The sequence below is a fragment of the Magallana gigas genome, chromosome 7 (assembly GCF_963853765.1).
Source record: "Magallana gigas chromosome 7, xbMagGiga1.1, whole genome shotgun sequence".
NCBI lineage: Eukaryota > Metazoa > Mollusca > Bivalvia > Ostreida > Ostreidae > Magallana > Magallana gigas.
The window spans coordinates 18,983,611-19,002,178 of NC_088859.1; the positions used below are offsets into that span (position 1 = coordinate 18,983,611).

The 18,568-nt window shown below is 35.8% G+C and overlaps 2 protein-coding genes and 1 long non-coding RNA gene across 6 annotated transcripts in view; 1 reads left to right on the forward strand and 2 right to left on the reverse strand.

Annotated features, from left to right (window-relative positions):
- Positions 1 to 3,727: 3,727 nt before the first annotated feature.
- Positions 3,728 to 6,234, reverse strand: LOC117690784 (uncharacterized). Its single transcript, XR_010707592.1, has 2 exons — positions 5,840 to 6,234; positions 3,728 to 4,030 (listed from the first exon to the last, which is right to left on the reverse strand). It is a non-coding gene; the product is annotated as an uncharacterized lncRNA (long non-coding RNA).
- Positions 6,235 to 6,239: 5 nt separating this feature from the next.
- Positions 6,240 to 9,826, forward strand: LOC105337396 (neuronal acetylcholine receptor subunit beta-4). The gene has a single exon (XM_066066011.1). It carries the CDS (start codon positions 6,280 to 6,282, stop codon positions 7,360 to 7,362), a length of 1,083 nt encoding a protein of 360 aa, XP_065922083.1. The 5' UTR covers positions 6,240 to 6,279; the 3' UTR covers positions 7,363 to 9,826.
- Positions 9,827 to 13,722: 3,896 nt separating this feature from the next.
- The window catches only part of LOC105337397 (probable helicase with zinc finger domain), a 30,304-nt gene continuing 25,458 nt past the window's right edge, over positions 13,723 to 18,568 (reverse strand). For all 4 annotated transcript variants that reach the window (XM_034457132.2, XM_034457128.2, XM_034457131.2 and 1 more), the window contains 2 exons: positions 18,040 to 18,313; positions 13,723 to 17,769 (listed from right to left, as the gene is read on the reverse strand). In XM_034457132.2, coding sequence (XP_034313023.2) covers positions 16,210 to 17,769; positions 18,040 to 18,313 — 1,834 coding nt within the window. In that variant the 3' untranslated portion in view covers positions 13,723 to 16,209. The remainder of the gene's footprint in view (positions 17,770 to 18,039; positions 18,314 to 18,568) is intronic.

Consider the following 18,568-nt stretch of genomic DNA (forward strand, 5'->3'; position numbering starts at 1 on the left):
GCAGCCTCTTTATTAATACATTTGCCATTAATTTTTCAATAAAAGACAATTTAAATGTAGTAGGAGTTTCATTTATTCAAAAATTGTCTTTACATAAATAGCATTTATTTAGGATTTTGAGAAGAATTATTTTCCATAAGGGGGTACATTTCTAGTTCATTTAAAATACCGGGTAATTAAATTTTTAAGGTGCATGTACGTGACCTAACCTTTCTCCGTGGATTATGCTAAACGATCGCCTGATTAACAGAAATCACTTTAACAAATTTCGCTTACACACATAAAAAATTACATGTACATGCAAAAAAAGTATTCAGTACTTATCCTTGGTTTAATAAGTGTGCAGTATTGAGGGGATCCCCGAAAAAATCACACAAAGAGTTGTTATGGGGCAACGTTGCCATTGGCCCATACAAAATAACTAAACAAGTATTTCAAGTGCACATTTCAAGTGCACATTAATTTAAAGTATTTACTGTAACGTACAGTTAAAAACAGGTGTATAATGTAGAGTTATTACAGTGAAAGTATATTTTTTTGTTTTATCAAAGAAAATTGAGTTTCCTAGCTACTCCGCATTCAGTTTCTTGAATACAATAAAATAAATGTTCCAGTATTATGTGGTGACTTTATTTAAGTATATAGGCGAAGCAAGGAAATCTCCAAATATTAGTTCTTATCAAAAGATAAAATTCCAGAGTTTTTTTTTTTTAAATATTTTTTTAACTTTTACGAAGGTTCAACTGATAGCTATGAACTTATAGATAACATATTAAAACTGTTTTTGCATCGCACAAAACAGTACTTGGTTGTCCCGCTTTGTAAAGCAACGAACAAGTAGACCAATGTTTATAGCGAAACATGTGTAGACTTTGAAAATTTGGGTCGAATCACTTTATTGGGGGGGGGGGGGTTGCGATTTGTGATTTCAAGTTCCGTCGGATGGTTGAAGTCCCTTTGTACTATATTTCTGTTTCACGCTAAACTAGAACGGGGAAAAGAATTAACGCAAAACACACATTCTCATATATTACAACAGAAAGAATATGAATGGATATTTTTTTTTATATTTTTTAATACCTAGCTATATTGTGTTAGAAACGATCACACTTACCATTATTTTCCATAGATTTTGGTAAGAAAAAAGGCCCAGAAAGAGTAGGTTTGAAATTTGAATATTTTCCTATGCTTCTATTCTGAGCTCTTAATCTCAAAGGAGATAAAAATAGTCAGAAAATGGCCTCTATTTCAGTAACAAACGAAATTAGCTTTAATTTCTTTAATATAATTTCATGTACCTCATCATTTTTCCCCTTTCAAAATTATAAAAATTAAAGTCAAATGTTTATCATCTTTTAATAAAATAAAAGTGTTGAAGTTATCATCATCATCATCATCATCATCATGATTATAAAACATTATTGCTTATTTTTATGGGGGAAAAACCTCGGAGGTTGTTGCATGTGTTTTTGATATATCTATACGATCAAATGCATACTAAACTCGGCATATATGAAGGATTGTAACCATTCATGAAGCATTTGATGGTCATATTATGCATGTAATAGGGATACACAGTTATAGATAATTTTCAGTTGTATGTAATTCTAAGTTATATCGCAAAATATCCTAATTTACCATCGAGGACAAAATGAAATAAATATAGAAATATATGAAAGCATTGATCAAAGGCATGTGAACACGATTTTTGTCAATTATAGCAGGAAATATTTTACGAAAGTAAATTATTGTAAACAATTTCCAGAATGATGTTGATTTTTTTTTCTATGACATATATACGGACTGTTTTCTATTCAAGTGATTTCGCTTACAGAACGAGCTTCGGTGGTTATCAATGTGTTCTTAGGCCCGACGTTTTACGCGGCTGCTGTACTTTTAATGGGCATCGAAATAAGCTAATATCCGTGGATCTGTTTATCGCCCTGTCATTCACTGTGCCTATAAACTTTGAAGAACCTAGCAGTTAACGTTCAACCGTTACAGCAACTTTTTGCCGAAATGATGTTTCGACATTATCTTGACGTATTTCCAAAGATTTTTATCTTTTTGCATATGTTTCCTATTGTCACGGCTTCCCCGGATACTACGCAGCTAGGTTAAGGACGCCCATGGATTATCGTATGAAATAAATACACTAAAAACGGACTTTATTCCAGACAAAGTATACAAACTCATCCAAATATGGCAATGATAAAGTTTATACATCATTATGTTACTACCGATCTCCCCTACATTTTTCACCGGAACACAGCCACCGCATCAGCTGTTTATCACGTGATACGCTAAAAATAGAGCAGCTACATATGACTTCATTTATTGCAAAAGTTCGACGATATACGAATAAAATATTAAATTGTTGTTTATATCACTTAAAAGAAAATTAATTGCTTAATCTAAAAAGTGCTGGGAGCAACTATAGCAGTACCAGCAACATGCTTAACTTTAGCATTGATCGTTCAAGTTTAATAAAAAATTTCGATAACCGAGTTAATTCACGTGTCAAAAAAATGTTTCCTTTCAAGCAACAACTTGCTCCCAGCACTTTTTACAATCACTGGTATTTGATGAAAATAAAAATGTTAAACACAATCCTTAAAATTGACGGGATATCGTTGAACTTTTGCAATTTTAGACAGATGTATATGATTTTATGCAAATTAGCCGATTTTCAAACGCACTGATGATCAGGATCAAGGGCAGATAATCTGGCGTTGTGAAGCGCGGAAAATTTAAAGATTTACATTGTTAATCGTTGGTTATTCCTTACCTGCACATTTCATTAACCTTTTAAACCTTTCATTTCGTAAAATACACAGGAATATTACCAATTTATTATTTTTTGTTCAGTTTAAACTGAATAGAGTGATAGATTCCTCAATGCACCAGAACAGAATCAGATAACCCCATGCGCGGATCTAAGGTCTGGGGTGGGTGCTGGTTTTCTATAAATGTCTTCCTTATAATTTTAGACTAATTAAAGTGTTTATATAACAGGCTAAAGAAAAAAAAATAAGAAGCCAGATCCACGCGTACGTAGGATCGTTTTTAAAAGGGGGGCCAGACTCATCCAAAAAACCTTGACAAGCAAACAAAAAAAATCAATATTTCTTTACATACTCTCAAAACAGTTGGGGGCCAACTCCATGCATATTAATTTCTTATATGTAAATTTAAAAAAAAAATTCGGCAATAAAAAGCGGGGGGGGGGGGGGGGGGGGGACCGCCCTCCCCCCATCTTATGCTAAATACCTGCTTCAATCTACCCCTGTTTATTAAATATGTAATTTGATATTGTTATCAAGTGTGTCCATGCGCGGATCTAGAGGAGGGGTAAGAGGAGTCCCAGCCCCCCTGGAAAATGAAAATTTATTAAATTTACATACGTCTAGTAAAATCATCGCAAATATGCCTCTGGCACGACTACCCCCCCCCCCCCCTTCATCCTTCAGACACCCCCACCCCCCCCCTGGAATTTTTTTTGGATCCGCGCATGGTGTCTCTGCCACGATATACCGTAAGTTAATCTTGCTTATAACTATAAGAGTATCTCTACCATAAAATCAGAATATTTTTTTCATCATATTAAGATACAGAATTCTTTTAAAGACACACTGAACCTCATATTTGTCAAGATTTTCATAAATAATTGTATATAAAAATTAGTGCATATGATATCAAATGAATTACCGGTATACAAAATAAAGGCATCAATTTATACTTTTATTGAAAAGCAAAATTTCAAAACTCACAATTGTAATTTTTTTAAACAGCTTAAATTTTGTTTTTAATAATGTCTTCACACATTCAAAATACACCAAAGCATGATGATGAGCACCTTTTTATCCATCATGTTTATGCATTATCAGGTTATTTCTTTTATTAAATAGTCTGTAGAACACAGGGAATATGTGGGTAGGGAAGACAGGGTAACCTCAAGAGTTGAATTTAAACCACAAGAATCGACCCGCAAAACCCATGTCGCCAGGTGGTAGCAGAAGTCCATGTTGGGCTGAAATAAAAATTTTAAAAAATCAATTAGCTGGGGGAACATATGCATAGCAAATACATGAATATTTGTTACCAAAAAAATACACTGACCATGCAGTGTCATATGTATGAAAACATGCGCGCGGATCTAGAAGGGAGGAAGATGTTACATTGTAAAATTATCGCAAATATGCCTCAGACCACATGAAAAAAAACAATTACCCTTCGGACCTCCTCCCCCCTCCCCTTCCTGGAAAAAAAATTTCTGGATCTATGCATATGACAAGATGGCAGTACAAAAACCAAACCAAATAGCTTAGGTCTAAACTATTAACACATATCAAATTGAGAGAGAGAGAGAGAGAGAGAGAGAGAGAGAGTCTGCTTTACTCAAAGCGTGATACATGTAGTAAATATTTAATTTCTTTTGATATACAGTACTATATATCTCTTCTCGAAATAATCTTTGACATTATAATTCCATTAGTTTCATTTTTTTTTCTATCAATGAATTGTCCATAATGTCACACATAAGCTGAGCACAGTAACAATTAATCCAACATACACATGTAGTTGTTATCTCAAAATTGTTTGTACACAATGTACATGTGCTATGCATGAACACTTTACCGAGAAGTGAATCAATATGTAATTACATAAAGATAAACCATAACTCAAAACAAATAACAATGATTCTGTAAAAAAAAATCCAGAAAAGACTGTATTATGAATATCTGGGAATATAAATACCCTAAAATTCTGACCTTAGGGTAATGTATATATTAAGTTCTTTTCAATTTAAAAATTTAAAATCTTCTTTTAAGAAAATACATAAATGAATTCTAGAATAGCATATACCGGTAAGTTTAATTTACATTGGTTAAGTTTTAAAAAAAAAGTCTGCTATTGAGGAAATGTATATGTTATTGTATGCATATACATGTGGATAAGGTAGTGAATAATAATAACAAACCAGGTCAGTTTAAAGCTTGTGCCCTTCGAATATTATCTAGCCACTATGCAACCTGGTCTCAAGCGGCCGAGTCTGACCACCATATATGTTAGATTTTACTGGTTGGGGTTTATTATCAGATTATTATGAAGCATAACTGCACATATTTAACACATCAAATATATTAATCATATATTTTTAATGCAGCACATACAAATTGAATATGTAGTACAAATCTTTCTGAACATTTGAATTCATAAATGAAGCTGTAGATGGCAATATGATACAGTATTGTTTTATTAAAATAAAGTAAAGAAATCATGATGCATACATGCACTTGATGATTACATCATTCTACACTTGTGTACCATGGGACCCCACATGTTTATACAGTGTATGCTAGCCTACATGTATTATGGTGTGTATATACAATAGTTCAATACAAACCGGAACTAAGACACACATGTACATACAGTATGTATATATAGCATAATAACAAAAAAGAATTCAAAACAGTTTTACAGATATCTACTGTAAACTATACCAGCAAAATGAATTATATCATCTAAGATCCAAAAATTTACTGAAGTGCAAAACATATGTATAATCACCATGCAAACATGCATATGCACTTTATAGGCCCTAATGAATTCTATAATTGTGTACCCTGGGAACCCCACCTATTTCAAGTGCAATGTTTACAGTGTCTGGTGTGTAGTTCAATACACAAAATAATAGCCTAATAAGAAATAATAATTCAAAACAGCGATGATGTGCAAAACAACACGTGTGTAACGTACATGTACACTGCATGGACTGAAAAGAGCAAATGATTTGAAAATAAAAGGTCAACACTACCTATTCTGTATTAAAACATACCTTTATTATCTCTCAAACGATGGTTGAGCTGCATTTTCCACTCTCGGCGTCTTGCAGGCCATGCATCTTATGAAAATGTTGACACACCGCTGTCAGCTGTTCGCAACCAAAACAAGGCGAGTGAAAGCGCTGTGTTGACGCGGATGGCAAGCAAACGACAATGTAATTTTAAGAAATAAACACCTTTAGTCACATATTTTCGATACAATATTCTTTAAAATAAAATTCAAAATGATTATTTAAAGCAGTCAATCGATAAATTTTTACAGCGATCGCTTTACTATATCGAAAGTAGGAAAAAGATGAAAACATGAATAATGGGCGGAGCTAACGTCATGAAATGTCACGTGATATTCATGAGGTGAAATCTATGGGAGGCCTTAACCTAGCTGCGTAAGCGACTGTTGAATGATTTGTTTAAGGGATACGACAATGTGATTATGCCGAAAATACGACACGATGAAGTCATGAATGTAACGGTAAGGTTTATACCAAGGGGGATAACCGACTTTAATGAGGTTGCGGGACAAATAGCCGTTGCTATGGGAGTAGATATTCGTTGGGTAGACGCATATTTAAGTTGGTCTCCTAAGGAATACGGTGGGTTGACACATATAGTGCTTCCAGAGGAGAGAGTTTGGATTCCACATCTCTCAATTGCCAACCCTAGTGACCGAATTCCGATATTTCCAGAGGATCCATTTTCAGTCAGAATATTTTTCAACGGGCTGGCAATACTGATAAAAGGAGGAACGGTTAGATGTACATGCAAACCCAATCTCAGATATTACCCGTTTGATGTTCATTCCTGCAATGTTAAGTTCATCAATCTTGACCATGTGTTCAATGAAATTCTGCTTATTCCTGAACTAAAATTAGACGTGTATGAAAATTATGGAGAATGGGACCTTTTTGACAGTGTCGTCGATTCAAACTTGTTCGATTTGTTTTCATGCGCAGTCTACAAATTTAAAATCAAGAGGCGCCCCGAGTTTTCCATTTTAACTGTCTGCATTCCGATCCTTTGCTTGGGCTTGTTGAATGCCTGTGTGTTTTTGATCCCGTCGGAGTGCGGGGAGCGGATCTCGTACGCAATCACAGTTCTCCTCTCATTCGCCGTCTTCATGACCATTGTGAGTACAGTGATGCCCAAAAACACGGACCCGGTTCCGATTCTTTGTTATGTATTGACATGGATGCTGGCTGAGAGCGGAATCATTGTTGCGGTCTCTATTCTTGGACTTCGTTTGTATTATAAACCGGAGGACCAAAAAGTCCCAGAATGGCTGGAAAGACTTGTGACGACATTTATAACTTTCCAGACCGCCCCGAAACCATTTAATATCACCAATGAAATCGCAGAAAACGATGAAAGAATTATTGACAAAGAAATCAACCGCTTCGATAAACACATAAGATGGAGACACGTTGGACATGCTTTTGACTGTCTCTGTTTCGTCGTTTCCTTTTGTTCTTTTTCAATTTCGGTTGTAATTTATGCAGTTATTGTTATGATTAGCTAAAACTATGATACGCTAGTTATGCAACCAAGATGCTTTACAATGCATAGCAATAAACGAATACGTATTTAATTAATTGATGGTATGTTTGTGTTTCTGTGTCTACTTTTTCTTTTCTTGCTTAAGTTATTGTTTAATTAAAATGTATTTTTTGCTGTTAATTTTTACTTGTTGTAAAAAAAAACAAGTTAAAGGGGTTTTACCTTGTAGGTCCCAAATAGAAAATGTACATTAAAAATATTCCATTCATTCATGTGGTAAATATCATTTTTCCGGTTAGTGCTTTAAAAAGTACTGAGTGCCACATATTAGATATGTACAATAGCTTCCTGTTCTATGATTTCTATGTAAAACGACTAATTCCATAGCAATCGATGCGACTACTTCTAAAAACTGTTTGTGGAAGTAAATGATGTGTCGAGTTATATATTCATATTTACATAATAATGTAACTACATTATGCAATAAGAGTATAATAACAGTCTCTTACATTTAAACATTGAAACTGTGAATACTTTCTGAAAACCCATATGGTACGTGTTTATTTTCCAAACGTATTTAGACAAGTACGCACACCAATTCCTACAACTTTGTGTGTATCTGCCCCTTGGTTGATGACATATATACCGAACAGTCTGTTTCCTTGATTCTATATACCCAACTGTTTATAAATTTCCCTTTTTCTCGAGATATATCGAAACAAACCCGCCAGCAGTGTTATTTCTCACCAGCTCTTATCCAAATAATCTCCAAGATACATAGGAAAAAGTTTTGAATTAACCTTTTCTGAATTATTCGCCATCATGTTTTATCTTATGCACGCTGTGCTGCTACTGTTTTCAGGAAAGATTTCAAAGTCGGAATATTCAGGAGACGATGTTTTCCTGAGAGAGACAGCGAAATTGCAGGACTATCTGATGAACGAGAGGGAAGGTAAATCTAATTACAGGAAAACTCTTCCTCCGTCCATAAAGATCAACGTAGGCCTATATTTTGAACTTCTAAACCTGAACGATTTTGACGACATACGCGGTCGCTTTGAATGTAACGGAATGCTGAGGATGAACTGGTCAGATAAACGCTTGTCTTGGGATCCCAAAAAATTCAACAACACTTTCCTGACGCCTTTCATGTCGTCGGAAGTGTGGAAGCCACAAATTTCATTGCTGAACACTTTCTCGAAATTCGTCATTATCAAAGATAAGAAGGAGGAGTTTGTCGTCTGGTATTCGTATGATGGAACCGCCAATTTATTAGTAGCTGGCGTTTTTGACGTCACGTGTGACCCCAACGTGAAGTACTTTCCCTTTGATTCTCACGAGTGCGTTTTGTTGTTCATCCCTTTCGAAAGTTTTCTCTTCCCCGAATATGCATCACCTTTAACAATGTACATTATGAAAGACTCTATCATCAAGGATAATTTTGCTGACCGAGATGACGACGGTAAGTGGATTTACAAGACAATGAACCCGTGCATTGTGAAACTTCCCAGTCGACAGTTAACTACCGTAGCGTTCCCCGTCATCATTCACAGACGGCCGACATTTGCAATTGTGAATATCATACTTCCGGTGATGCTGCTAGGTTTTCTTAATTTAACAGTTTTCTTTCAGCCAATTCAAACTGGAGAAAGAATATCGTTTTCAATTACTGTTCTGTTGTCTTTCACGGTGTTCATGGTTTATATCGGGGAAATAATCCCGGAAACGTCAAATCCCATGCCTCTTCTTAGCTACGTTCTTGTTTTTAAACTCGGATGCAGCACTTGCATAGTGATAGCAGTTACATTGGTAACGCAATTCTTTCATCGAAAAAACAGGAAAGTTGCCCCTTGGGTCCACAAAATGCTAGGGCTATTTTCTTGCAAAAGTCGAGCAGACGACTGTACTCGTGAAAGAGAAGCAGACGATTTATCTAATATAGCAGACGGTAATACTGAGTCGCATGACTATCATGACGCCATCAGAGAGGACGCAGGAGAGTTGCACGAACCGACCGACGACGTGGGCAAACTGTGTTCCGCTTTAAACAAACTTCTGTTTTTCTTTTTCTTTTCTCTTTTGCTCGTCGAGTCTGTTTTCTACGTCATCGCTTATATAGTAATGACGGCGGACAAAAATAGCAGACATTTAGAATCGCAGACATGCACAACAGGACTTGAATAGAGTTGTTTAAAATGTATTAAACTACTATTTATATTGAACATTGTATTTCAATCGTGATTCAGTTTTTAATATGTAGCTACATGTACATGTATATTTATCGGAGCTGACGAGGTGGTACCACGGAAAACATACGAAAAACAGAGTGTTCTTTAGAAACTTTTATGGGCATTGCATTATTTTCCACTGACTCATTCTGGACATTGACAGAGGGACTTGGCCAATACAAACATGATATCATAAATAAATTGCTTATATAAATTAGATGACAAATACATCATTAATTTTATGTATACATGTATATGGTATCCCTACATTGTATAATAACTTTGTTCTATTGAATGAAGTAGCAACCAATTACAATTTGGGTAACCTCAAAATATGTTGTTTCTTTCTCTTTTTATAAAATGATTTTTTTTTGGGGGGGGGGGGGTTGATGTGTACCGAAATAAGAATCGAATATCGTAGTTTGCTAGTTTGTTGTAATGGATATAAAATATCAGTGCACCTAATGGCAGCAAATTATAATATAATATTTTAACGTAAAATAATGTATGAATACATTTACCGGTTTGAAATCACTTGTTAGAATAAGGGTGGAGACAGAAAAAAAAATGAAAAAAAAAATTCATTATCATATGTAACATGGTCGCAATTTTTCAATTACATTTATAAATATGAAACTTCACCCATTCTTGATCAATTTTGGTTAAATAAAAGCAAGAGGCAAATTTAGTCTTCATCTTCATCAGTTCACCTTGTTATATCTCACACACACACAGATGCACAATAAGGTATAAAACGTGATTAATTTTGGTACAATCTCCATTATGAGACAACCAGGAAAACAATATTTAATATTCATAATCTTATGTAACTTGTATATACATTTATATACATGTACATATTATATTAATTCGGTTGTGGGTTTTTTTTTTATTTTGAATGAAATAATTATTAGGCATTTTGATTTTTTTTTATTTTTTTTTTTTTTAATTTCCTTAGATTTTTGTCCCCATTTTAGATTTTCGAATAATTAATGTACTAGTGCCAGTTTGAGTTCTATATCGGACCACCTTGTATAAATCAACAAGCGCCCACAATCTGACCATATATCCGTGCGTGGATCTAGATTTTTTCTTTGGTAGGTTGACGAGGAATGGTTGTTCTTTTTTTTTCGCCGGGGGAGGGAGGGGGTTCGAGGCCTATTTTTTTTTTTTTTTTCACTGTGTGAATTTAATTAGTTTTATTTTATCATGCAGGAGCGCCCCGGACCCCCTCTAGATCCGCGCGGGCATGCATGTACAATATGATAGATCTCCAGCTATAAACGTAGCGGTATTTTTGACATGTTTCCGATATTGATTAAAATCTAAAATTGATTGGTTTAATAATCCATCTAATGTCTGTCACGGGTCCCCTAAATGTGGTCTAACTGCGTATAATGGCAGTCACCGTCCATCGTGCATTTTAAACTTTATCAATGAGAAGCAATAATTAAGACGCATATTAACACACAAGGTGTATGTATTTATCTGAACAGTGCTATATAATGACAACAGTTATGCCGTCTCTCTGAGGGCTGTTTTCTATTTAAATTAGCTGCTTCGTGCCTTTCAATCGAAACATTTAAAAAGATTCGTCGAACTATCAAAGTCATTTTGACGATATAAATATTCGCTTACTTAATCGATTGTATAGATACTCAAAAAATATTTGTCTTGGCATGAGGTAAACGGGATAAAATTCGATAATGGGGTCCTATTTGCGACAAAAGGATATATATTTAAAGGAAAAGAATCCTGTGTATTGGGTATTTCATATTCTAATGGAGGACAAACAACAAATGCATTGAATTTTATAGATAGAGAAATGAGAAAAGTAAAATGCATGTGAAAGCATAGGGCACTACTTTTCTCCTATTTGCGCCACAAGTTCGTTGTGCAACGCTATGGCTGACTTAGGACTGTGCTTGGAGTCGCAAAATGGTTACGATTCGAATTCCTGCTTTACTGACTCGGATTTTTCAGATGATGACGATCTGGGAATAGATATAGACTTTAACGAGCATGAGATGCCATACATTACCAGCCCCGTGTTCCCAGGTATGCCGAAGCTCAAAGAGCACAAGAGCCCGTGGAGGGTGAATGCGCAAGGGGTCCAGATTTGTGACGTTGGGGTGGGGAATGATTCCGATTTCGCCGAGACAAAAGACATGGGCGTGCAAGTCATATCTCGAGGAAATAAAGACGATCATACAAATTTGAACGAAGCAGACGATAAAGGAAATAGCAATAAGTGTGATTTACAATCAAATGAGGAAAATGGAAATTCTTACGGCGAAGAAAACGGTAACAAGGGAAGAGTGATGGAGACAGAGGTTTTGGATAAGGATCACGATTTGATCAGAGAAGTACATATTGAAAACATGGATCAATTTGTGAATAACTCTCTCTCCTTGCAGCCTCTTTATCGCGATGCTGCAGACGACGAGAGCAGCTTGGAAATACGAGATGAGTATTCTGAACACGATTTTTCTGAAACCGACATCGATTACAGTGAAGATTCATCAGACGATGACTTTTGGCAGCCGCAAGAAAATAGAAGGTGGGTAGGTGTGTCACCCGCCAAGTACAGACTCCTTAGAAAGTGGTTTTATGACTAATAACTCACACAGCATGATTGGTCTACATAGTCATTCGGGGATAGCTATTTTAATTTCTGGAACAGCAGTTATCATTACACAATAATGAATGAACTTATTATGGGCTATATTCCAGCTAGTGCATTCACAAATTCAGTTATCAACTTAATCGCAATTTTGATTGCGCACTCTGCTTTCTCATTCCATGTACATATGCCTTGAACTGAACAGGGTGGTGAAAGTTACGTAACAGCACCTCGTCTAAAAGATAAAAAATGTACACGTGCGTTTGAAAAAATTCAATTGATGACGCACGTTGTTTTATTTTAAACTTGAATGGAAATTCCTTCAATGTAATATAATGCATCGTTCCAATGTGTTCTTAAAAATATATGATTTTATATTTGGAGGATATAGGGTGTGATGGATAGAAGGGTTCATTAACAAACTCAAATGTAATCAAATACAAATATTTTTTTGCATTGAAATATATATATGTACATGCATATGCTAGTCCCACGCTGATGTAGATTGCACAATTCAGTAGCTGGATTTATTTTCGCTTCAGTGTAATAACTTGGTGGTATTATTTTTTGGATAATTGTAATATTAAGCTTTAACGAGCCACAATTCCTAATCAGACTGTCAATTTGCCTTTACATACATGTATTATAAGATTCCTGATTAATTTACATACATATATATACATGTACATAAAAAATTGTTTTTTATTCATACAATGTATATTGACTTTGTTCATATATAAGCTTCATTTTTATCAAACATACAGTATAATTGTTTGATGAGAAAAACATGCATGGTTATAGTATATGAAAAAACCCTAGATTAATAAATATGATAATTTTTTTCAGTTTATTTTTTCTTAGCTTTTGTGTTTATATTTATGTATATTAGTCCTATTATGTAGCATTTTAATATAATTTTATTACCCAAAGATAATATTTCTGATCGAAATACTCTATCATGTGCCGTTCACTTGTCAAGAAGTTGAAGGACTGCGATATAGGTATGCGACCAAATCGATGCGTGCACCCGAATTCGTGCAAACGCAATACAAATACAATACTATATGTATGTACAGATGTTTTCAAAGCACCCTGGTTACTTTAAATGTGGCCACCAGGAAGGCGATATCATCTAATTAACGCGCTAACGTGATTAATTAAATCGACAGGTATACCAAGATAGGTGACACAGCGGAAATATAAATCCACACGTGCGATACATAAAACGTGTTATAGTAAGTCGCATTAAATCTATAAACACATTGCCCAGGTTATGCATGGACGTATATAAATGTCCGATACTTTCTAAAAGCTTCATCGAATACTACATGTAGCTAATTCAATTTAGATCACTATTACTGATGTATACCAACTTTGAAGGGACGAAAAATATAAATCGTATTAATCGAAGTACTAAAAGTACTGAAAGTGGCATTCTACAACCTCCACTTTTCCCAATGCTGATCGATGTTTTGTGCAACACAAGTACATTAAAATGAAGTATATAAAACAGATAACTCAAAACAATAAATCAATGCAAGATTAACAGGTTTATTAAATCCGATTAATACCACAGCTAGATTATAAATAATACACAATATCTAGTAATAAGAGTAAATATTAAGTTCTATCTCAGTGTAACAGTCTAGACATTTTCTCTGACCCCTCTACCCACTTCACTTCATATAACCTAGACAATTCAGTGAGATATCTCAGGACATCTAACCAGCATCTCGGGCATGACATGAAGTTGGTAGAGAAGCCAGGAAAATGGCTGCCACACCATATGAACAGTCCAAATACCATACAAGGAAACGGTGCTACGAGATATAAAATGGAGGAGCGTCCAACTTCACCAGTCCAGGCTAAACTTAGCCCCAAAGCAATCATCCCATCCACTAATGGAAAGCTGTCCAGATTACAATGTTAATTAACGTCCCAAGCTCAATCTCAAGAACAAGTGCTAAAATTGACCAAGGGACTGCTATACTGCAGAGATTATAAGGAAGCAGAAAATCCAATTATTATGATTTTTTTTCCTTTTACAAAAAAATTCTACGTTTTTTTTTCTTTTTGTTGAAATAAATGTACAACTAATTCAACATTAAATGGATGGTGAAAGCTGTGAAAGCACTGAATAGCTCAGCCAGCGAAGGGAAGGAAAACACAATTCCATTGCAAAAAAAAAAATCATCATCATCTTCAAACTTCACTTTTCCAAAGTGTACTTTGGTCGTAAACACTGCACTCCAAAACTTTTCAGTTTACAAAACAACATAAATAAACCAAGGGAAAACTAAGATTTTGCTACCAAAGAAAAATCGACAAAAGAGGAATGCACTTTTCCCATAGAAACTAATGTGCGAGTGCCAAGCATTTATATATATCTTTATGTACAATTGTCGGTTATTTAATTAGACACTTAAAATACCAAATCAGTAATCACAGCACTATATAAATCATTAGACATTTACGCACATAAAAAGCAGCTTAAAACACTAGATATATATACATGTTTGTATATATTTCTGTTGCAATTCACTAACTAACTACTACAAAGCTCAAGATACACTAGTATATTGCAGTGTGTGCAAACTTCACTCAGGTGTGAATACTAAGATGGACAGTACTTCTTAAAAACTAAAATAAACTTAACAAAATGGCGTTTGTTCAACAATGATTGTCCAACAAAGGGGGGAAACTCTGCCACTTTGGGTCTCATGTTTAAAAAAATCACTTTCATTTTACTGGAAACAATGCCAACTATATAATACTAGTACTAATTGGATCATGTTATAAAACTTATCCAATCCTTCTTTAAAAAAAAAAACCCTAACAAAATCAGTTAATATCTTGATTTGAGCCTTATTATAAACATCCAAAAGATTAGAATCATAAATTAGACACTAGGGTTTTCTGTCGGGTTAATACAATAGCATGTACACAAAATTTTACATATATACAAATCTTAATTGAGGAAAAAAAATCTAAGATGTCCATCATAATTTATGACATCATCATTCCACCATCATCTCGATAAAAACAGTACTACATGCTTCACACATGTACAGCTGCTTGACATAAAGGAAATAAGACAGCATTACTCAACAAATTTATGAGGTTGTGAATCCTAATCCCTTCATTTCCATTCCCCCCAAAATGTTTTCCAGTAGATATTAGAGATGGATTTATTATTCTAATTTATTACACTTAAAAATACCAATATTAACTTTAAAAAGGGAAACAACTCTTAGTGATTCTCATGAAAATATTTAGTTTTAATTTTCACTTTAGAGGAAGAACCAAAAGCATAAATTTTTATAAATGAAAATCCAGATTTTCTGCAATAGGTATAATTATACATTACATTATGTAATAATTAACATACTTTAGCATCCTGTCTATTTCTTAATTTAACTAAAGTTTGGTTAATGACTGTCTAAATTCCTAAAAAGCTTTCAGTAGGGTCAAAACAACATCATAAAAATACAAAGCTAATTTTCCATAATGTTACATTTACATGCCATCATTACCATTTATCTGCTTTGTAATAAATGCAGGTTAAAAGTCTAAAACAAGAAAAGGAGCCTCTCTTGCAGAGAGTTTAACTTCACATAAACTTTACAGATAATAACTCATCTGTAAAATAAATAAAGATCCAATAACATTTAATGTTTTACATCTATAATAATCAAAAGATATGTGTTGGAAGAAAGGAACAGTTACTGCAAAGCACGCTTTGATAGAGAAAATATGCACCACTTCAACATGAGAAAAATTTGTCATATAAAAATAAATATTACCTCACATGGCAATAACTGTATTGGTTTCTCTATATCATCTAACATATTTGTACTCTACTTACATGTAGCATTATAAATAAATATTGAAACGCTTCTCTTACATAGCTCATGTTAAAAATCTATCTACACGTACTTCTGTCCTTCAATTACGGTAATATCAAGTAACTGGTGTTTTATCAATTTTTAGTCAGTTTCAAAACAAACCAAGACTCAGCCTAAGAAAAATACTTGTAAGTTCTTTGATTCTCAGCCGAAGAATTGATGTTCAGATTTCGAAGAATGCCCAGTGGATCCGTGTCGATTTCTGTACCAGGAGTCGTGAATCCAAGAGGAGTGTGGGGTGTCTGGGGCTCAAGCAAACTGAGGTCCATGTCCCCCTGAGCTGAGGGCAGTCTCCTTCTCAGTACACCGGCATAGGTCGGTTTCTGGTCACCCAATGGAGGACTCCCTGAGGGCGGGGATGAAGAAGCAGATTCTCCCATGGCTAGTTCCTGCTGCGAGGGGATATTCAGGTACAGACGCCCAGAGGTGTTTTTCTGTGCGGCATATGACTGGTGGGTCAGTTGTCTGGTCTCCATGTCCACATCATCATTGTCGTCAATCATCTTCACCAAGTTTGTGATTTCCGTTGGGGTGGTGATGTCTTCACTGAACTGCCGGCTGAATCCTGTCGTTGAGTGGAGTTCTAATTTTGACGGTTTCTTGTTGCTCCTACCTTTCTCCATCACTCGTGACCCGTTCTGCATGGAACCACTGCTACTCCTTGTTGTGGTGACAATATTCTGGTAGTGAGTCCTTTGACCTCCAGGTAATGTCATAGCCTCCAGCTCATCTCGAATGTACCCTTGTCTTTGTGAGATAACCCTTGCCAATGGGCTCTGTGCAGATGCTCTCCTTTCTTGCAAGTCCAGTTTCGGACTAACAGACTTCAGATAATCATGCTCAAAGCTGGCTCTCACCTCCTCCCCAGCTCTTTCAGTGGCAGGTGAATCTCTCCCACCTAGAGGAGTGCTAGACCTGGAGTTGCCTGCAGAACTTCCTGCTTTGGTATACAGATGGGCAGGGATGTGCTTCACGTTGGGCAGCAACTGGAAATGGGGGCCTGCCCCAGCAGCAGCAGCAGCGGCTGCAGCAGCAGCAACAGCGGCAGCAGAGTTTGGAGACATAGCAGGAGACTGTGATCTTGGAGGTCTCTGGGGTCCTGGAGACAGAGAGTGGCTCCTTTGGGAGTTGGGACTTCTTTCACCCGGTGAAGGGGTATTCTCAGGAGAACCACCCTGAGGTGGTCTGATTGGAGTACCGATGTATGGGCCAGCCGGGTAAGGGTGTGGATACACTTGGGGTGGTATCCCTGGGGCAATGTAAGGGTACCTTGCATGAGTCTGGGCTAACCTTGGGTCCTCGGGTAGGTAGTAATATCCTGGATAAGGCTGATAAGGATAGTACATGGCAGGATAAGGAGCTGGTATCCTTGGCACATACACCATTGCCCTGCTCCTAGAGGACTGCCCCTTCTTGACAGACCCTTGTCCCTGGGGAGACTCCGTGTTTCTTGTTATATCAGGGCTGGCTACTCTCTCTGTGTCAGATCCCGAAGATTTAGCAGGAGATGAGGATTTTGTTGAGGAGCCATTGACAGGCAATTGTCTGGGGTAGATAACTCTAGCTGGTACTCTTCCTCTTCCTCCAACTCCTCCCCCACCAATGAACGGGGACACATAAGGTCTGTACATAACTGGGGGATAGTAGCCTTGGTAGGGCAGAGGAACATACATCTGAAAACCAACCAGTTATTTTTCTTCAATTACATTCGATAAATCATTCACTGAAATACTCAAATTGTACACTATTTATTTATATTGGAAATTTAACCCACTTCATAACAAGTTACTATAAATATGTATTTAGTTAAACAAATTTCATTGACAAATCAAATGATTTGAGTAGCAGGCAAAACCTATTTAACCCGCTTCCATAATATATGTAAGCTGATATCAATGAAAAATCCCACAAAAAGAGGACAACACACTGAAAAACTGCCATACCTGTTGAGAATATGGTCCTCCAGGGTACATCATTTTTTGTCCCAAAAAGTACCCAGGGTTGGCTGCGTTTGGACCACCTGAGGCCCCAGCTCCTACATTGGTTTGACTGGTCACATGGTACAGGCGGTTGGGAACAAACTCTGGGGCTAAGGGATTGAGGACATAAGTCTTTCTCAGCTCAGCACTGTTTAACTGGGCCTTCAGAACACTGAACTTCAGGCCAAAGAAACTTTTATGCTCATTACACGTTTCCAGGAAATATTCCCATACTTTTCTGAAATTTGAAAGAGAAAACAAGTTCAGTTAAATTGACCAAAGTAAATGCAGACCTATAAGTTTTCTTTTAAATTGTTGAAAGATAAACTCTGTAATTTCATAAATAAAATATCAAATTCACCCCTTTGTTAAACAGGGTTCTGAAAGATTAACTTCATAATTCCAGACATAAAATATTAGATTTACTGGTAGTCCCCTACCAAAACAGGGTTCAATACCCAAGACAAAGCTAGTCCAGCTGTATAGAGGGTTA

Excerpts from the sequence above, each read along its gene's own strand:
- LOC105337396 (XM_066066011.1), top strand. The coding sequence starts at position 6,280 with ATGCCGAAAATACGACACGATGAAGTCATGAATGTAACGGTAAGGTTT.